Source organism: Macrobrachium rosenbergii, chromosome 7 (genome assembly GCF_040412425.1).
Source record: "Macrobrachium rosenbergii isolate ZJJX-2024 chromosome 7, ASM4041242v1, whole genome shotgun sequence".
Taxonomy (NCBI): domain Eukaryota; kingdom Metazoa; phylum Arthropoda; class Malacostraca; order Decapoda; family Palaemonidae; genus Macrobrachium; species Macrobrachium rosenbergii.
Window position 1 is genome coordinate 14,642,168 of NC_089747.1, and position 22,470 is coordinate 14,664,637.

Here is a 22,470-nt window from a genome sequence, read left to right on the forward strand (position 1 = left end):
GTTCCTCTCACCTTGTGAATAATATAGAGGCAAGTTAGCACTGTAAATAAAAACTGGCAACTTTATGCATGGCTCAGCTTCGGACGCTGGGACTCATTAACCAACAGCAGCACCTCCTTTGGCAAAAAGTCACAATTGTCCCTGTAAGCTTAATTGATGCTGTCCCAAAAACAGTTCTTCGTGGACTCATGGCTCACTTTCAAAGCAGTTACTTTATTGTATGGTGAATGTTAATGAGGACAGATCATCCTTAGTCATGTACTTTTTATTTTCAATTCCTTCTTATCCACAGTGGTACAGGATTGAACCATACTGATGTTCATTTATGAAAGAATAAAACTTGTAGTGATGGCAGGAAATATAACAGCACTTCTGTCTCTGATACAACCCAAATCCCATGACTAATAAGTAGGATTACTGTTCTTTTAGTAACTATCATAATCTTGCATCACTAAATATTAAAGGGTATCCATAAGATATATGACCCTTAATTGAGAATTGTCTCTACTGGTTTCCTTTCTATGCAAAATTCCTAAAACAACTGATTTTTATCATACAAAATTTATTACATATTTTATTACATGTTAGGATGATAAAACTGTTTTGTAGTAGACAGAATTCACCCCAAAGTGGAAAAACAACATAAAAAGCTAAAGACAATACTGTAATGACATTCCAGGTACAATTTATCTAGTACAGTAATGACTTTACATACCAGTAAAAAGGTTGTGCTGAGCCAATGATATATTTCATGTATTTTTTTCATAAAAAATGCCTTAATTTATCAAATTCACCTGAGTAAATCAGTCTTGGACGAAATCAGACAAAAGGATCTGAAATAAACCACAACCATACACAGTTATAGCAACATAAAATATATCATAGCTCATAAGGTAATGAATAAATCTCTATAGTAATCAATAAATCTGTCTAGCAGTAACATAACTGAAGTGTTTATTAATGTTTATTGCAAGGAAAATTTCAAATAAAATTACTTTTGCAATAAACACAAGAATCTAGATAAAATTCTGAAAATATCATCACTATTGAATCCAAACAAGATAAAATTAAGCAATGAAAAAGTAGAAAATGGGTCAAATATGTATTTGTGGGTCATTAAATAAGTGCAGGGGAAGTAGGAACAAACAAGAATAGTTTATACAATGATCCAGTTAAACATACAAAAGAATGCTGAAGCTCTGAAGCAAAACATGAATACATATAGACCTGGATTTAAGACCCAGTGTTCAGTTATAACTACATGGTACCAAGTCCAGGTACAGTATTGTATGTGTGTAGCATTCCGATGTATATTTATTTTCAGGGGTAATTTGTTTGGTGTGAAGAACATATCCTGTCTCGGATGTAATACTACAATCATCTGTTCTCGTCATCATTTTTCCTGTATATATAAAGATTCTACTAAAATATGTAATAAGAATGCTAAATATCCTGATGCCTTTCTGGTGATTTTTAAATTGTCACAAGGATCCCTAAGGATATGCATACCCTCAGTCTTTTTATCCTGAAGTTCTTAGGATCATGAGCACTAATAGACCACATAAAGTAGGCTCATTATTCGGCATCAATATTTAAATTACTAAAGATTTTTACTAAATTATGTGACAAAATAAGAGATTTTGATTTTGACGTAACAGGTAGCATGACTTTTTGTAGACTTGCTGATGTTCATAAGGCATGTACTTTATGTTTAAAGCTGATAAAGATATTATTGAATGTCATGGGGTAGTTGAGCATTCGTTTTATGGCTTTTCTTACCCTTATGTCTCTCAGTTACTTATTTTGATGTATTGTCATTTCTATAATTACTCATAGTATTTTTTATCTGATTTTCTATATTCTTCTGTTTTCTCTACTACAGTACATATGTATAATAAAAATACACATTTGAGAAAAAAAATTAGAAACTAGGTGGAAAAATTATTTTATATACAACATCAGCATTTATATTTTCATTGGCAAGGATGTAAAGTTCTTACAGCATGTGCTTTGTTACCAAATCAAATCTTTACATGAATGGAGAATAGGGACTCAAAATTCCTATAAGGGTGGGAAGAAGATATAGTGCTAATTAATGATGGAGTAGGAGGGACTAGGTGTTTTGATATTTCAAGATTGTATGCTTATCATAAAATAATGGGAGTTAATGCTATATTTTCATTATGCAAAATGCACCATGTAAAAAGTAGTGAAGAATTAATTAATTTTAATAATCACCATAACAAAAGTAATTCCTACCTGAAAATGACAACATCTAGTAAGAGGTCCCCTCTTCAATAAAGACCATAGTTTGACCCATCATTACTAAATGAACACTGTATTCAAAATTACAGAAGAAAATCAATATGGTATTTTTTACTTAATATTGGTTAAATTATAATTTTGAAACTATGACAATGGCAACTGAGACTGCACATAATAGGCCCATGAAGCTGTTCTGTAAATTTTACTTTGGTTTACTATTTTATAAGTACAAATATACTGTTTACGGTACTGTATACAGCTTATTAACATTACAATTTTTACTCAAAAACATACACAACTGCTGTGCTTATTACTTTCAGCCTTAATTTCAAGGCAGCATTGTACTACACATTCTCTGAAATTTTTAGCAGCAATATATTGCTTGTGATCAGTTGTAACTGGAATGTTAGCATGTTTGCTGTTTATCAACTCCTCATTTTTTGGATGGTCCCCAACATTTAATATAAAAAAAATAAAACAAACTAAGGGCTGTACAGCTGAAAATGCTTACAGAATTGTAGACAGGGCTGTACTAACCTCTTATTTCATAACTGCTCAAAAAATTGCCTTGTTTTAAGGTCTCTAGTGAAGCTACACCATTGCCTGGCTGTATTTTAGAGTTAATAGCACTAATTATTTCTTGCTATCTCTTTAATTGATGCCAAAACTATATGCACATTAGTTGCATTTTCCTTTGTCACATAATAAAAGCATTAATTTGAACTGTAATGAACTTGTACACTGCTAGAACGGTTGAATTGTGATGCTACAGAATTACAATTACCTGTCTTGTTCTGTATATTATGTCAAATACTAGGCATGTAATGAAACTTTAATTTAGCACTGACAAAGTTCAAAGATTTGGAGCATTATGTTGTAAGAAAGAACTATGATGTTAATCCTCCAGTGTGCTAGCATACAAGCCATTGATAAGAATAAAATTTAAATTACCATGAACAAAATTCAATAATTAAGGTTTCCTTAAACAAAATTTTTTTCTTTTTTGGAGACCCTTGAAGCTTATGATGTATTTTACAAATGAAAATTAAAGCATGGTGTTCAGAAACAACAGATTTCTGCAGGGTCCATTTTTTCAGAAATGGCATGATCAGAGGAAACCACACTAACATCTTCAGAGTCATTTAAAACCTTACAAATGTTTTCAAGATAATCTCCCATTCCAGACAGTATACCCTACATTATGTCTGTTATTCCTAACAAACAAAGAACAACAAGAGCTTTGCCTATATATATACATCATGTATTCTCGGCAACAATGGCTTTCATAGGGTGGGTTACCATTTACAAATGTCTTGTACAAATGAAGCTTGACACCATCCCTTTGGTACCAGCCACATTGCTTTCTGTCTTTTATTTTTTTCTCTCTCCCATCTGTTTCCTTTGTTCTCTAGTCACCCTGTTATCAACTTCCTTAACTGTGTTTCATTTTTCACCTGCCATTTAAGAACAAATCCTACAGCAACCCCCATGAGTACAAAAATGATTTTCTGGTGGTTGTAATAAGTTACTTTATGATAATACTAACAATGGCTATGTTAGCCCAAATGGTAGGTCTATAACATGCATTTGTACTGGCTAATAGGTAAATATTTTTGTACCACAAGCATTGTTTAGTAATGGCACACATTAAAATAAATTAACAATGAATATATATTGCCAGTAAGACAATTTCAAATGATCATTCTTTCCCATTCCCAATTTAAGTGTAATAAAACATACAGCAGTATTTAAAGTAAAACTAGAAATATTGAGACTTCCTCTGCCAATGCAATAAATATGAGTACATTATAATTTTCACATACAGTTGACACAAGCCACCATAAATACTGCAAAAACCAATTATTGGTTCAACTGACAACATGACATGTCTCAACACCAACATACAGTTTACCTGTTTTGTGTGGATTTTATGGTGATGTTGGAAAATGTTACTGCTCAGAAAGGCTGACATCAAAATTCAATTGCTGCTACTCAAGAAGTAATTTAAAACCCTCATAATCTTGAACCCCAAAAAAGATATTTCCTCTTAGCTGTCAACCTGCTCTTATGTACATGAAGTTTAGTAGGCCTTACACTGAATAATGCATGTTGGTCAATTGCTGTTACTCAAGAAGTAATATAAAACCCTCATTATCTTCAACCCCAAAAAAGATATTGCCTCTTAACTGTCAACATGCTCTTATGTACATGAAATTTAGTGGGCCTTACACTGAATAATGCATGCTGAACAAGTGCTCAGTTTGAACTATTGGGTTATTTCAGTAAAATTTAGTTTGCAGGTTCAATGCCTTATACTTCAGTTACATTATGGCCAGCAGAAACATTCATCTTAACATACTTAAAACAAGGGAACTCATTTTTTACTAAAGAAACTCATTATACTTGACTGTTTCGTCTTTGTCAAATCCTTTGAATGCTTCTTCGGAGGCGATTTAACAACCTTCTTCTGGGGAGACTGAGGCGATTTAACAACCTTCTTCTGGGGAGATTTAGTACTTGGTACTTTTGAGGCGACTTAACATTCTTCCTCTCTGGAATGTTTTTCTTGATTAGACTTCACAACTTCCATCTCTTCTTCTGAATCGGTGACATACACATACTCCTTCTTTGTGACTAGAGATGAAAAATGAATTAATCACGTTTTGTAAATATGTTTCATATGTTCATATTGTAATATTCTATAAAAAAAAAAAGGTTGAAATTTGAAATTATATCAGGAACTCCCAACAAAGAATCGCTTTTTTACTTTGGCTATAGTTGTTATTACTTCATCAGCAGAATATTCAACCTTTACTGGAATATCAGTTCTTTCTTCAAGTCTTCCATGACACGTTTAGGTACCCTCAATTCACGTCTATTTCAAACATTTCACAAAAAGCAATCCTTATAATACCCACGAAAAGTTACATAACCAGGCAAATGAATACTCTACATGCATAAAGTTTAAAAAGATAAATAAAACAATAAAAAAACCTTGTGAAAAGCAAGACATTTTATGACACTTCAGAAAGCCCATTACAACTGTCTTTAGTTTATAGTTTCTGAGAGCTGAAGTATTTCTGTCTTTAATTTTTAGTTTCTGACCTGAAATATTTCTAATCTTTATCGGCCATATCTAAATGTGAATGAATGAACTCATTAATAATTTACAAATCATTTCTGTAAACTAGCACCAACCACTTTTTTCAGTATAAAATCCATGAAAAGGACAAATAGCAAAGGTAACATACCATATCCCTTTACCACCACAGTATTTGCAATAAATGCACCGAACAAGATTCCAACAACATAACTTTGCCACTAATTTTCTCATGGATAGCATCAATTAGTTTCATTTACAAGCAGTCCCTGGGTTACAGCAGGGGTTCCTTTCCACTAGCCTGCTGCAAGTCAGAAATCATAAGAAAAATTTATGGCACCCACGAGTTACAGCACTGTAATCTTAGTTTTGGCACCGTAATCTGAGTATGGCACCCAATTTTTTTATAAATATATTTGAAAAAGTGCCATAAGTACAGATTTGCCGTAACCCAAGGGCTGCCATTTTTCATGAATACCATAATAATGTGAACTCTTTCATGATACTAGTTTGTAGACATTGTCAAAACCATCTCATAATCAAGAGGAGCTAGAAGATGATTTCTAAAACCCATAAATTATTGCAAAAAATGCCTTAAATGCAAATATTTGGTCCATACAACTCATTCCTTTTCTAAAAAGCAGCTTGTTCATCTCTAAGCACTTTATCAACATCTTTCTTTACGTAACTGAGTATGAGCTTACTGAATATTTCCATCACAACCAAATAAATGCAATGCCTCTACTCAATCGGGTTACCTCTCTATTATGGCTTCCAAGAACCAATAATCAGATTGAATACCCAGCACAATCTACTTTGCTGGGTCAAATGTCCCAAATTTCATACATTCCAGGTTTCATCCAATATCCCAGTACAGTACTTTTTCCAAGAACTGTGAATCTATTTTGACATGCAATTTCTAAATCCTCTCAATGTTCATCTTCAAGAAGACTTATTGTACTAAACCTAATTACGCTCATCAACTTTTTAGCTGGGCACTTTTATTTTCAGCTTTAGTTGCTGATCATTGCCAACAATGACTCTGCTATGATGAATATCATTCCTCGGTGTTCTTTTTCTATTTCAATTAATAATGGCTGTGAATTCTATTTGGTTTCTATGTTCCATATGGAGATGTTCAAGTGTAATTTTGGATATCCTTGTGTTGGAAAAGAGTACCTCCAATTACAAGATTATCTGCAGCATAACTAATAAATTATACTCCATTTTCATTTGCAGCGTCTCCCTGATGTTCCTTGCGTACCGTCATTGTTCCTACTTATTTCTACAGTATCATTAACATCAGTTCTCACTATCCTTCTGGCATTCCAATTTGTTGGTACACAGCACTCTCATACAGCAGTTTTTTTTAAAACCTTGCCTGCAGTAATGTACTGTACTGCTCTCCAATCAAGCCACTGCCTGTTCTGCATTTGGCCTCAAGATCATGCCATTCCTTGTTTACCAATTCCATATGTTCTTGAGTAACAACACACAGCCCATTCCAACCTCTTTTCCCATGTCATTTAAAAACTGATATGATGTCCAGTCAAAATCTACATTACTAATTTCCTACTACTTTGATCTTTCGAATATGATGAGTTCTTAGAATTCCACACTCTTTTCAAATTATCTTTAGTATTTATAAACCATACGATTCTTGGCATCTTCATATGGCTGCGACTGGGGGCCACATCTAAATTTTACTGGCTAAATATACTAAAGACAGCCAGTTCCCAGCAGAACATATCCTTTATCCCACTGCTAGTATCTGGTGCTCACCACAGGCCAAGGTCACAATTTTCAATAGTGGCTCTAGCATTTACTTTCCTTCAATATAAAATCATGGTCAATTTTACTTTTGTGCTACTGAAAACTAGTTTAAAACATTCATAAATGTTAACTCACCAATGAAATATGGTCTCCCCTCTTGTTGAAATATTTTTAGCTTTAAGTGAATAATTTCTAAAATCTAACTTTAGTTTCAGCACAAATCTCTTTAAAATGCACAAAACTTGATATTCTTACCTAAGTATCCTTCTTCGTCCCGGTAAGTCTTTGAAATCTGTTTTCTCTTCTTTACTTTTCCATTTTGGGAATAATGCAGTTCTTTGGCTTCTTGTTTTGGAGCGAGGAAGCACTTCTTCATCTGATTCAATAAGAGATGGATCAGGTAAAGGAGACTCTTCTTCCTCTTCATTTTCTAAAAGGCAGGAGAAAATAAAGATATATATCAGATATCGCTCCTTAAATAATTGAGTGAGGTGTTGGTGTACCATGTCAAAAAGAAAGAAAGGGGGACACCAAAAACAATGTTTGCTGCATATTGGCATTACTTTGGAAATGTTCTAACTCTTGTAATTTGTTACTGGCAATAGTAACTGCATAATTTTGTGCACTATTCCGTAAGGTACAAATACTGTATATGTTTTACAGTAATACCTTGAATTAAAAAAAAACAAACACAAATATGACTCGATGTAAAATTACAGATTTACAAAACTACCCATTTTTTGGGGTTAACATTTAGGGAATTAAGTCAGTTTTTTGTGGAATTTGGATTATTTTTTGTATAGAAAATAAGCAAAATTTGGAATATGGATTATGGTTAGTTATACTGTAAAGCAGTTTGTGTGTTATTTAAAGTTGGATTTTGTCCCTGCTTAAAGAAAACAAAATGAAACTGTATCATGGAGTTACATTTTTAGGCATTCCACTACCGGGAAAAATATTTCACAGTACAGGTTGTGTATATTGTAAGTTATAGCCTCAACTGCCAGACAAGCATACCACACTCAAGACTTTCACCTGCCTAGCCAACTTAACAAAAATCATAATACAGTAAACCCCCGGTATTCGTGGGGGATGCATACCACCCCCCGTGAATAGCTAAAATCCGCGAATACTTAAAACCCCTCTAAAAACACTTAGAACTGCCTATTTTGATAGTTTAAACACAGGAAAAACCCTCTAAAAATGCTTATACCTGAGCATTTTAAGAGTTTTATCACCAAAAGTACATTTAGTCATGAAAATTATATGAAAATACAGTAATTAGTGAATATTTCTGTGAAAAATACCGCGAATGGGCAATTTTCCAAAATAATGGGTAGATATGTTCCACAGAGAAATCCTTGAATACGGGGTTTACTGTACTATACAAATAAAAACATGGCTACTTAAAGATTTACTAACACTTTCAAATGAAAGAAACAGTACAGGATATGCAAGACTTCAGTGCTAATTTGTCATACACCAAGTGCAACAAATGTATGAGACTGAAATCCACTACTGTACTTACCTTCCTCACTACTTGACTCTGAATCACTAAGTTGCATGATCCTCTTGCGTTTTGGAATTGGACTTTCATCATCACTATGTTTCGTCTTCCCTCTTTTCTGGGAATTTTTCTTCGGCTAAATGAATTAAATGTCTATTAATTAATAAGAAAATAAATCCTAAATATCTGACTGAAGCATCTCATACTATTAAAAGTTGGAAAGTAAAAAAATGAAACATCTAAAATACAAAATAAATCTACAAAAGTAGTAATATTCTCAAATTTTATCAAATTTCACAATCCAGGAGAAATAAGTTTGGAACATCTTGTTCAAAAATGGGAATATCAGAAAGAAAGTTTACCGTAATTGAAATTCTCAGTAAAATAAGTAGAAATTTCTTTACCTTCAGCTTTGACTGTGTCTTAGCTTTTTTTTTTTGTGATGACTCTGCTTCCTTTGCATCAAGATGGAAATCCTTACTATCTGAATCTTGTGATTCTGTTTTAAATGAAGACTTTATTGACTCTGTGATAGATGGTGATGATGCAGCATCACTCTCAGGTTTTCTAGGTGACTTTGTGGTAGGTGATTCTGTCTCCACAGGTGATGATTTTGAAGAATCAGGGGTTTGCGACTGTTTGGAAGTAGGTGCTTTGTTGAAGAAAGCTGATATTCCCCCACTTTTTTTAGAAATAGCAGATGGATGCTTACTTGCCGTTGTCTGAAATTCACAAGATACAAAGTAACAGAAGTAATTCTGTAAGGTTACTTGTTACAGTATTATGAACCCATCTTTGAACAAGTTAGAATATAATAAATATTTATAGTAATTTGTATTTTTCTTAGGCATACAAACTGCAGCCTCTGAAGGGACTGAAAATGACCACAAGTGGATTGCCTCAAAGCCATATGTTGGCAACAAGCACCAGATGGACAAAACCCACCCTAAGCACTGGAGGACGGTAAGGGTTGCAGCATGCAGGGTGAATATGCCAGTAAAACTAGTATCAGTATCAGTGACCTGCCACAGGCATACAGACCCTCAAGAAAAATGGTACCACCACCAGCCCCAGGTCAAAACTGACCATTGGCAAGTCCTTAGGGTGGCTTAGGTGGATGATGACAGCTTGGGAAGACCAGCATCAAGCATCTAGGGGGACACAGATGCCACTGTAACTGTGCACAAGCATAACTACAGGACAACACCAACAAACCAATCTGGGTACCTCTAGAACAAGGGTTTTCAACCTTTTTCTCCCCATGTACCATTTTGGATATTTTTAATGTCAATAATGTACCCTCCTTCACTTTGTATAAAGTAGAAAACAAAACAAACGCAGAAAAACATTCCATTGTGTATATTTGCAAGTACTGTACTGAAGGGAAGTAAGTACACAACTCTCCTGACATAACCAGCAATATTGTAAACACAAAGAATTCCATAAAAATAAAGAAAATTGTTTATAATTATTTACTTGTGGCTATGCAGTCAGTGGGCGGCCAGGGCCCTAACCCTAATGACCCGTGGGGAGAGCGTACCCCCTAACTAAGTTAAGTATACCTTAGTTTAACCAGACCACTGAGCTGGTTAACAGCTCTCCTAGGGCTGGCCCGAAGGATTAAACTTATTTTTACGTGGCTAAGAACCAACTGGTTACCTAGCTGACCCTTGGCATACCCCAGGTTGAAAACCCCTGCTCTAGAAGGATCCAAAACTCAGCCATTGAGCGTTAACTACTCAATGCACCCCTACAGAAGTTCCAAACACAATTCCTACCATGTGACCATTTTTAAATACATGGGAAATAATGATGTAAGTGGCAAAATCTAATATACACACCAAACAAACTCACATTTGTGCTGTTACTTGTGCAATCTGACTTGCTGAACCAAGCACACTAAATTACGTAGAAATATAATAATAACAAAAGCGGCTTCACATTCAGCCAAGTTCCACAGCTAAGGAACAAAAGCAGCAGCAAAGACTTGCTGACTGTGGGTTGGCCAAAGAAAAAGTGAGGGCAAGCATACAGGTGAGTAGGCAGCTATCCCTACTCGCCTTTCTACTTCCACTTGTTAATAAGCACCATAGATCCTTGCCACTTAAGATACTAAAATTTGTATTCTCTTAGGAAAAAATATAATTATTCAAATGGAGTAAACATTTATATGGAAAAAGTCTAATAGGCCATTAACTTGCAAAACAAGCTTCTTTATGTGCCAAGAGAAAAACAAAAAGCAGCAAAAAAGTAAACCCAATAATATTTCATGAAAACAGAGTAAGGGAAATAATAGAGTAACTCAATATTTTGCTTATTAATTCTAAAGCTGAAGAGCACAGATAAAATTTAAAAGCAAAATGTGTGAGATAATGCTGTAAGTTTCTTACAGAATGGATTTGGCTGAATCCACTGAAATAAAAAAAATTGTTAATACAGTACAGTAATTCAATGACTAAGCCAAATCTTGTACCACACTGACCTTTTCTTCTTTCTTTTCATCCTTCTGCGCTTCTGATTTAACACTCTGGCGGGCAAACATAGAGGCGATCTGATTGTTAGGCTTTTTTGCATTTTTGTTTGTTTTGGGCTCAGGTTTGCTCTCTCCCTTAGGGACTTTCTCTTCAGGAATAGGTTTTTTCTGAAAAAGAACACAAATCATCAAAGGTCATGAACCCAAGATATTTTTCTAGCTAAAAATTTAATGATATAATAAAGAAAATGGTAATGAAAATGAAAATAATCTTAAAATAGAGGCAATGCTATTTGTTTCTCAGTACATAAACCCCAAACATGAGGACCAAATGAAGAAACATGAGAATTTTCAGAAAGGGTATCAGATATAATGACAATTTGCAACACTCCTTAGAACATAAAGCCAATCAGTCACTGACACTGAAATTGTTTCATCCAATTTACCACCTAAACTACCTTCTTACCAAGCTTCAATGACCCAGTAGTCTGGGTAGCTATATACAGTAATAATAATAATTTTACCTATAAGTCTGTTACTCTTCATTTTACAACTACTGTATTTCAAAGATATATAAGAGCTCACTACATAGACCATGGCAAAATATACCACATTCTTCTTAGTTTTTAAAGTGCACTAAAACTGTTTACATCTGAATTTTAACTCATGAAGCCCAAGCCCAGCTCATAAAAAAAACTGACTGCTCTATCACAGATGATCTACTAATGAAATTCTTACATATAGTACTGATAATTACCACACACTTAATATACAAGCAATTATACACTGTATAATGAAATAAAAATATAATGACTCGAGCAAAGGTAATACTTTAAATTGGACTAAAGACAAACTTACTTCTGATGCGGGTAATGCTTCAGGATCACGATATGCATTCTGCTGTTGGAGTTTGGCTAGATCAGCAGAAGATCGTGCCTTTGCACTGGAACACTCTATACCACTATAGCTGTTAAAAGATGAGGAAAATTATCAGCCATTTTCAGAAATGTTCAGGGTATCAACTTTATCTATGCAAACAAACAGTACAGTGTTTCCCACCTACACCTGGACACTGCAAGTCATCAGTACGCAGCTCTTAAAAACTTAGTGGTATTTTTTCTTCTTGAAACAGAACTAGTATTTTGTACAAACCATCATTTATATATGCCCACATCTGTGACCTTCTCATATCCCCAAACAATGCTTTTTTTCACGAGAAAAAAATAGTTGCACTTTTGAGCTAAAGGTCTACGAACATATGCACAGTTGTGTAACTTTCACCAAGGCCCAGTCCTGCATGTACTCGGCCTGACTGCTGCCTTGCAGGGGAAGGAAAAATAGGGAGAAGAGAGAGAGAAGCACAAGCTAGTCACCCACACCCATTCAACCTCCAGCTTATGCCTTTTAAGTACCTTAGATATAATTCTTTTTGTCCAGAAGGAGCCTGAATGACTATTCAACCTATTTATCAGCCACCACAGGTCTCACAAGGAAGGTGTCCAAAGACTAGTGGGTGACATCCCTAAGGGAAAGGTTACTTCTGCCAGACACCTGCCCTCACTACCTGTGAAACTGTCAAGTTCCTCTGAAAGACTAGGGACTGGCCGACATCCCTGACTCCATGAGCTCTCACCTGGACTGGATGACTCTCTCCCTTGCAGAATGAATCATATGCCTGCCTGAATGCTTCACAAAACTAGAAAGAATGTTGTTGGACACCTTGTGCCTTAAACTACTAACAAGAGACTGACACTCCAGCCTATATGCTCTTGAATCTCTAATCAGCAACAAACAGGTGCTGAGTTTTGACCATAAATTTAGAAACGAATGAGAATGAGAGGGATTCCCAACCCTCCAAGTGTCAGTAGAGTTATGAAAGGCCATGGGTAAGGCTAGCCAAAAAACAGTCTTGAGAGAGAGAGAATCTCGATCCAAGGCATCCCACTGGGCCTTCTAGTGCCTGAGTCAGACTGTGGAGGACAAGTCACATTCCATTCAAGGCCAAAGGTCAAGAGATGGGCAAGATTGTTCAAAACTCCTCATAAGTATGGACAACTCCACCAAGGAGGAGGTCCATGCACTTTAACTTGAAGACCTGATTCTACCAAAAGTATGAAGTTACCCTCTTTGATGGAAGCCAACACAGAACATGACGTTTCTATCTAGCCGACCCATTAACACATTCAACATAGTTGACAGATAGCTAACATTCCCAGCCTCTGCAAATGATGACCATAGAATGAGGGTAGTTGGTAAAAAAAAAAAATGAATTGCACATGCAACTGATCATCTCCAGTGATTATTTTTATGAGGATAAAAATTATCAAGCACCATCATTCCAGTCAGTAAGAGAATAATCCAAAAGCAAGCCACAACCACCATATTCAAATAAAAAATAATATTCAGGTCAGTTTCAACAGCCATGATGGACAGCATGCTTTATTAAGTCTGCTCAACAGGGTGACAGAAGGAAAAGTAACAATGCTTACCAAGTGAGAGGTTGAGTCCTCAACCAATCCCCAACCTACCCACTAGTTAATTACCTTGCTGCCAATATTCAACCTGGATCAGCTTTTGCCAAAGGTATTCCACATAAATGACAAAGGTTTGTATCTTTGCAGGAACATAAGAAACATAAGGTGATTTATTCTAATAACTTGAGTGCAACAACATTTTCTTGACCTTCAGTGTCATGCCACTAAGTGATGTCATTTTCCTACCTGAAACTCTTTGCTCCAGAATTTCATTATTCCAATCTCCATATGTCTATCCCCCATTTACAGCAAAAGGTAGGGGCTAACTTAGAGGTAGTACATGTTACTATTGATAACACAAGTTTAGGGAGAGCTAAAATACTGCACTACAATAAAACTGCCTTTGTGCTCAAGACTTCTACTGCTCTTTGTACGTTTATAAGCATCTGTGTTCAATTATTCTTTATTCACATATTTTCTTACCTTTGTTTTCTATTTTTCCTTATCATGATGTTCCATATTCTTTGCATTTATACAGATCCTCATGCAGTTACTCCAACTGACACAAATATTCCAACTGTTCTTTCATTCTCACAGGCCCAAACCATATCAGTCATTTAACTCTGATGTTGAAGACATACAATTCCCAGTCTATGTACACCATTTCTCTTAGCAATATCATTTGCAATATGACCATCCCAATTCATTACAACCATGAATCTCAACATTCTATAGTTACAACACTAAACATCACCATTCTCTTAGCAAGGGCTCAGGTCTCACCAATTTAAGAAACTACAAACCTTAAGCCATCATCATAGATGCTGTTCCATTTACCAATATGAAGTCTTATTTACCAGTCGTCCACTTTGTTCACATGTCTGTCCTTACTAGTTTCACAATCCAAACTGACAATGGTCTATCCCTTCCAAGGCCTGCCCTTCCACCAAAGCACAATCCTTCTTGTCTTCAACATCAGAACTTTATATACATTTCAGATGTCAAAATCTTTCATTCCATTTAAAATTTGTAGTCGTAATCATCTATGATCCCATCGGTTACAGTCTATGCCATGTACTATATTATATTTACCATAATGTCATGAGAATAGTCCTCCCCCTTTTTTAAAGCTGAATAATACTAGCTTAGAAATCAGTCTAAAACCACTTCCCATATCAAGGTCAAGCCAAGTCATCAGTTTCACTTGTCATTCTATTCACTGTTAATGCACTTACACATGCATGTATCGTTAAGAGATGAACCATTATTCACATCAATAATATTCAATATACTGGGTGCCAACAAAAACATTAACTTAAATGCAAAAAGCACCCAAATCCTTTTTATTGTATCAACTCATTCACATGTCATTTTAAACTGCAAATAGCTTGATGTTCATTATCTTCAAGTTTTTCAAAGGAACTCTATATCAGCCAATATTTACTAACCTGTTTATAGTCATGAGATTCCTCTTTACTTCATCAATGTTAGATGTATACAAAACATTTAAATCCTTAAGTTGTGATTTGGAGATACTGTAAATATGGACAGATATGACCTTCTTCATGGTACTTTTAACAGTATTCAAGTTTTCTTCTCGAACTAGCATGACCTGAAAAACAAATATAGTACCTAACTACATAATACACTTATTGTTTGAAGCACACATTTATGCAAAACAAGTCAAAATAGCTATAACTTGCTAAGGAAACCTCCACATAATAGACACGCCATTATGAGGAAGATAACAAATGAGTAAATAAAACTGTACATACACACACAGCAACTGATCCATTGATGAGACAGACAGGGCTACAGAACATCGACACTTTATATTTATCATGCAACTCTTATAAACCTACAGGTATCTACATCCAAAACACAGTTGCACAGTACAGGGATTAGTATGATTTCTAGTATTGTACTTGACTGTGTAATCCCATTGTATGTCGAGTATGTCAAGGTACAGTCATCAATATTGAAAATGCCAAGTTTCATACTGAAATAAAACTCCCTTAAGATGGTCATTCATAATTACCTTTGTTGGAAAAACAATTACCATTTTGAGCAATTTTGATTGGAGGACAAAAGGGTCATAATACTGCTTACATTCACACAAGTAAAATGATCCAATACAGTAATGGTCTGACAAAAGATCTATCATCAAACATTAACACTGTACCATCCAGTTGTAGCTACAAGATGCTTCATGAACTATTATTGGCTTTCTAGTAGTACATTAGTATCATGAGGTATGTTATAAGTGCTACACCACATAAATTGGCTGATTAAACATCTGTATCATAAATGAAAATGGATTATAAGTAAACAAAATTAAATTCCTTTCCGTAAAGCATTACCAGTTAAGAATTAGACCTATCACCGGTCTATCCATCTTTAACCAGACTAGTTCTATGACATATTTTAATGACAATAGTTAATAAAGCCATATTAGATTACTAAGGTAGTGAGTTGCAGATGATTACTGATTACTAGAATATGGAATCTATACCTCATTAACTCAAGAAGTTTCAACTCATAAATTGTACAGTCTGTCTGTAAACAATTCCTTCAACATATATGAAAATGAAAATTCACAGTTTAGTTGCAGATGATTACTGATTACTAGAATATGGAATTTCAACTCATAAATTGTACAGTCTGTCCTCCTGTCAACATGTAAATGAAAATTCAACATATAGTTTAGTTTAGCAATGATTACTGATTACAAATATGGAATCTATGTCACTCATTAACTCAAGTTTCAACTCATAAATTGTACAGTCTGTCTGTAAACAATTCCTTCAACATATATGAAAATGAAAATTCACAGTAAATGTACAACATTAATGAAAATAATAAGAAATCAGCTCAAACCCTACACCCTTTTAGAAACTAGATATGCGTATACCATTACACAAAGTAAGATGTCTTACCTTCTGCATGTCTGGTTGTTCATTCTCTCCAGCCACGACACCGGACACTACGTAAGTAACACACAGATCGTCACCTTTATCTTCATTGCGCTTTTTTGTCACATAGTGATAAAGCATTCTGGAAAAGCAAAGAAAAATGTAACTATAACTCTTCCACATGGGTCTTAATTGTAAAATATATTTCCAAGTCTACAAAATTCTAACAACAAAAGAGAATAACAGACTGAAAAAGTCTTGGCTAGCACTACCATACAGGAAAGGCTGATGTGCAAAAATCACAACTTACAGTCTGACCACAAGGGGGATGAAAACAAAACTTTTACACCACAGATACAGTACCCCAAAACAATGAGAGTATTTCCGGCTCTGTGTTCAGTAAACACACAATTCTTTAGACAGCACACATACAGATAGAAGAAGATTGATTATCATTAACTTACTGTTTTGCAACATTCACATGAACCTTTAATGTCAAGCACAGCGACTTGCAAGTGACCTGGAAAGAAAAAATTTTAAATACATTACTCGCCAGATTTAATATTATATAATTTTTTTCCATTTCCAATATTTCCTAATAAATACTATGCAATATAAAGCTTGCACAAATGCTGAATTACTGAGATGGCAGAATTCAGTTATGACTTATAGAAAAAAATTCTCACAGTACCACCTGGGTTAAATGGCAGCATGAGCCTGGGGACAAAGCTCCAGTTGGACTGAGAGCTACATAGGGATGCTTACCTAGGTTAGGCTGGGAAAGGGATTGACCCACAGATCCCAAGTATTCGCTGTGCATAAATCTTGAAATAGTTGCAGAGCTCTCATATCATTTTAACAGCTCATCTATGTCTAAGCTAGCTTATTTTAGACACTAAAGTTATATATAAGCTTTTATTTTTAAAGCATTAGGTTAGACTACAGTGAGACAGGCAAGTAATTCACGAAAATTATGTATGGTAGTCACCTATTACTGCACTGACAAATAACAGGGTCCTGCCTAATGAACCATGTAAGGTCCAATGACTGTCAGGTAAAAGAATGCCACCAAATGGATTTTTAACTAATTTCTACCAGAACCAAGAATGACATAAGACTGAGGCCTTTCAAGAACTGTAGCTGCTACAAGAAATATGCAAATGCTTGAAATTCAGTTGCCTCTGTAGTTCTAAAATCCAGCTCAGCTGTAAATCAGTTTTGTCCAGCAAAAAAAAAAATCTCATTTGAAGTCCAACTGGATTCCTTATGAGAGGATTTATTAGACAATGACAACTTCTCATCACATCACAGAAAGAAGGCAGAAAATGAAGCAGAAAAGGAGGAAGAGCTAGGCATCAACGAGGTAGAGGAAAAAGATAAGTGCTTGTGATTCCTCACCTTACACCATCCACAAGTCTTACTTTTCTCTGCAACAGCAGTAAATGTGGTCAAGGCAGGCAGAAGCTTTGGAGGTAAGTATGACCTGTGTTCAAAACAGACTTATCTCCACATGCAAATGACTGCTATATGTGGCTCGACAGAGTTGAGCTGCATAGTGGGAATGACAGTTTAGATGAGTCACCTCATACTACCAAGGGATGGTTACATGGTCTTGAAGTACTTAAGCAAAGCTGTTGACAAAGCAGCATTTGGCTGTCACAAACCATAAGCACACATGCAGTCTCACTGTTGAGAGTTTGGCATATGCACCTTGGTCACCACTGTCAGAAAGCATGTGCTGGTCACTGACCTTGATGCATGTACCCATCATGGACCAAGCAAAGAGATGAGTCTGGGAGGAAGGAGACAAAAAGATTTGGCCTTGTCAAGGACAAAGGTAAAGTACACCCTCCCAAAAACGCCAGCAAATGTACTGGGCCTTCCTCAGTTTCTTGCCAAACTTCTTTAACTGCAAAAACTAACGGAAGACACTAATAAAGAGGACATAAAGTGGACAAACACCCATTTACATTCTGTTGCTCCCTTTTCTTACATGAATCCAAATTAAAAAATAAAAATAAAAACACCATGCATACATAAAACAAAAGAGCATGAAAGACATTTTAACTTGACAGCAAGCCTGGCAACAAGGCATCTTAACTTGTCTACAGCTGAAGAAAAGATGCCAGACTTCCCCTACTCATCCACCTATCACCAGTTAGTCACCTTGTTACAACTTCAACCACAGTTTCCAGCTCAAGTTAAGGAATACTCCTACATAAAAGACTCAGGTTTTCACTTCCAAAATTATTTCAAAATCTGACATGCATTCTTGGGGAGAAGCACAATACCAGTCAATTAATACATGGTCCATGTATTTGGCTAAGAATTAAAGCCTCTCTTGTAAGACAACTGAATTACAAGATTTAGACAAAAGAAACAAATGAGTGCCTTTGGATGTGCCTCCGAATCTTCTGGTAAGGAACACACACTATGAAATGTTAGTCTAAAGAAAAAAAAAAGGGGGGGCGCCCCTTGCCCATTAAAACAGGTGTGTTGGGTTGATGAATTTTTGTGTTTTTACTTTAAGCAGTGGGGCAATCCCCCCAAGCCAAGGCTAATGCCCTGGCACCCTACGTTAAATTAGGGCAGATAACCTATGGTTAGAATGCATCCCAGCAATTCAGGTAATGACATCAGCTTTTTATTCTTTATAGGCTAACCTAGCGAGTTTTGTTGTTTATACTAACAGAACTATACACTTGAACCATGTACTTTGCCAACTGCTCATCTTGTGGTTTACAGTACACATTTCAAGGTAAGACAACTACCACAGCCTGATTCCTGGCAGTCATGACTGGAAAAGATACTGTCTTTTATTTATAGGCTATTTTTACTCATGTTCATGTCTTCTGTTTACATTCATAATGTTTCAGCTACTGTCTTCTGTTTATGCCTTTACATTCAGCCCCAAAGGGCTAGTACTAAACACGGCACCCATTTCACAGTTAACTGGTAGTGGTATTTCTAAGTAATAGCTCTGCACAGACTGTATGGAACAGTTCCGTGAATATGAAAGTCATTAGGGAGCCATATGTTCAAGAAGGGATTGGCTAAGGAAATCTATTATAAAAGGAACCTTAGTAACCTAACATACCCTAGCCTAACCTAACCTAATAAAGGAAACCACTTTTAACCAAAAGTTTCTCTGTTACACTGCATGCGTGATAGCATTCCAGGATGGCCAGCATACAAAAACATAATTGGTTCTGAGGTTAATTACAGTCGACCAACAAAAAATAACAGTAAATTCTTGATAAGCAAGCAAAATACTATAGGCCAGGAAAAGTAAATATTAAAGGCAATACCCGACACAGAGCTAATGCTTAGTTCTACCCTGGTAGTTACAGAACTAGAGAGGTGCAATGTAGTCTTCAGTTTTGCCCATTTTAGGCTAGATCACTCCTTTCAACACAATTCACACTTTTTTCCTATATCCCCCCCACAAAAAAGAACCATTTCCCTCTGGGGTTCTGAAATAATAATATTTTGGGGACAGGGAAAACATAAAAACGAGTTGTCTACAACAACTAAAATGTTCAGAAATGCATGAAACAAGAGATAAGCAGGCTACATTTAAATGGTTCAAGGAGGTCTGGCCAACTAGCAAGAAATAGCCTAAGTTAGAAGTATATCATAGTAGGCTGGAACCCCAGAAAACCATAAAAAATTTGGAGGCTATCTAAATTATGAAGAAGCCCCAAATAAAATACATAAAACATTAGGATGGCGATAAATTACCGAAGGAATAAGGGAGGCCTAATTTAGCAACGACAACAAATGCTGCTTAGCCTGGCTTACTTACGATTTTTCCCTCGTCATTTATGAATTCATCCAGATTATCCAGGTACATTGAATCCAATGCTGTTTCCGCACACATCCTTCAGTATTATGTATGGTCGCCTCGATCTTATTCAGGATTATAAAGTGCGATTCCCTCTCTCATACAGATGAATGTGGAGAGGTAAAAATTTCGCGGGATCTAGTGGTTTCAGTTCTTGAAGAAGTGTTATGTAAACAAATGTAAGTGCGAGGGAATAAAACTTTATAAATTGTTGGTTTTGTTTTTATGATATTGAATAATTGTTGCATAAGGATCATTATCACTCTTTAGAATATATCTACCGCCTTTTCCTTACTATATATCATAGGACACACCACTGAAGGGGAAAATAAAGTTATTCATAAGGAACCATCCAGTATCACAATAGTAAAGCATATACTTTTTGAATGTCTTGTCATCTTCTTCTGTAAAAGTCATTATTTAATTTGTTTTCGCAACTTTCACTTATGCAATATGAATGCAGCTTTAGAACATAATACTGTTTTATTTCAGACACAGTATTTCCACAAAAGTGGTACACTTATGAATAAAAGTAGTATTTAGAAATCCACAAATATATATATCGTCCCTTCATACGCTAGTGCAATGTGAAAAAAAATTATTGAAATTCGGGGGAGACAATGATGTGTATACCTACAGTACATAAAATCATTGTCTATTGAGGTAGTGTACCACTTAATAAATAGCATTGCTTTATTAATGGTGAAGTCCTCCTCAATTTTTCCTCACTGTTCTTGTTTTCTTCAGGGGTAAGCTAGAACAGGATGGTAGGTTGTCTGTTCCCGTTTTTGCGCATGAAGATGCTATAATGTATCTTTAAATCCTTAAAATGGGATGTTTCACATCGTTACCGACTGAAGATGAAACATGATCTCAAGACATACATTCTTAACATCAACAGAAAACGGGGTGTATTTATGTAAAAAACCAGTCGGAAATCATACCCAGTATTTCATTTCACCTTGTAGTACATTGCATATATATATATATATATATATATATATATATATATATATATATATATATATATATATATATATATGACATTGAGCTCATTGCCATGACGGTGGGTGGTTCAAGTGAAAAGACGACACAGTGCTCAGCACCACAAAATATCTAGTCGTCATCATTATGGTAGTTTCCGCTCTTTTAATCTATGAAAAAGGGGGTTAATTACTGTCAACTGTACTAAGTAACGTGCATGGAATTTTGTGAGTGCATGATATTCACAACTATAAACACATTTATGATAGATTAAATGAATCTGTGCCATCAATAAAGTTTACTGTGGGGATGCATATTGCCATTGCTTTTCCTGGTTGCCATATTCACATACGTAATAATGAGTCTGAATTTAATGTATACAAGAAATCAACCAATACCTCCGCAAATGTTCATTTTATTCTGTCCACGAGAATAACAAATTAGTGGTCACATTCGAGCATTACGTATATGCCCTGAATATACTGATCATGAAGCATGTTTTTAGGAATACATGCAGGTAATTAAAATATCTTAATATTGTATTGGATGAAGCTTTTAGGACGGCAAACAGACTTTATGTTAACAGCAGCAGAGAAACATGTAACTCAAAATTACACTTGTCCTGCCATATTGTAATAATTTTAAAGCTATTCCCTATCTGTTTAAAACATTTATGTTAAGATAGCATTTGAAAACAACGACACAAAAAAAAAACAATAAAGAACTCTCTTGACTGCCAAACGATATATGCATCAAATGCCATGTAATTCATAGCACAAAAGTATAAAAGATAGGCACAAGATAATGTGCAGCTTTTGTTCTTGTTAGAGATATTGATTATGGCTATCAACAGGACTGGTGCTAAAAATTTTATCCTTTCTAATACCTTGCTAGAAAGAGATCTAATCGACTCTAGTTTTATAAAAGAAAGTTTTGGTAAGACTATAGATATCAACCGAGGAATCTACAAATAAGACCCATCTACTTCAAAAGAAATAAGTAAATCTTAAAGATTTTTTAATGAATTTAAACCTGGTTCAAAATACAAAAAACGTCACGCTTCTTATTTGCGTGTAAGAAATTATTCATTTCAGTCGTTTTCAAAACGAAATTTATGAGTAACATACCTTCTCTGTTG

General features: G+C 35.2%; 1 protein-coding gene across 1 annotated transcript; it reads right to left on the minus strand.

Moving 5' to 3' along the window:
• Positions 1–545: 545 nt before the first annotated feature.
• Positions 546–20,744, minus strand: LOC136840149 (DNA polymerase delta subunit 3-like). The gene is made up of 10 exons (XM_067106587.1): positions 20,310–20,744; positions 16,969–17,024; positions 16,529–16,646; positions 15,041–15,204; positions 11,977–12,085; positions 11,128–11,286; positions 9,050–9,367; positions 8,667–8,781; positions 7,394–7,568; positions 546–4,899 (listed from the first exon to the last, which is right to left on the minus strand). Exons 1-10 carry the CDS (start codon positions 20,382–20,384, stop codon positions 4,836–4,838), a joined length of 1,353 nt encoding a protein of 450 aa, XP_066962688.1. The 5' UTR covers positions 20,385–20,744; the 3' UTR covers positions 546–4,835.
• Between the last annotated feature and the right edge of the window lie 1,726 nt (positions 20,745–22,470).

Bases quoted from the DNA above. Each gene is read 5' to 3' on its own strand.
- LOC136840149 (XM_067106587.1), bottom strand. From the start codon at position 20,384: ATGTGTGCGGAAACAGCATTGGATTCAATGTACCTGGATAATCTGGAT. The intron at 16,647-16,968 runs GTAAGTTAATGA...TTGCTTTTCCAG, and splicing joins CATGTGAATGTTGCAAAACA to AATGCTTTATCACTATGTGA. The intron at 8,782-9,049 runs GTAAAGAAATTT...TAATTCATTTAG, and splicing joins AGACACAGTCAAAGCTGAAG to CCGAAGAAAAATTCCCAGAA.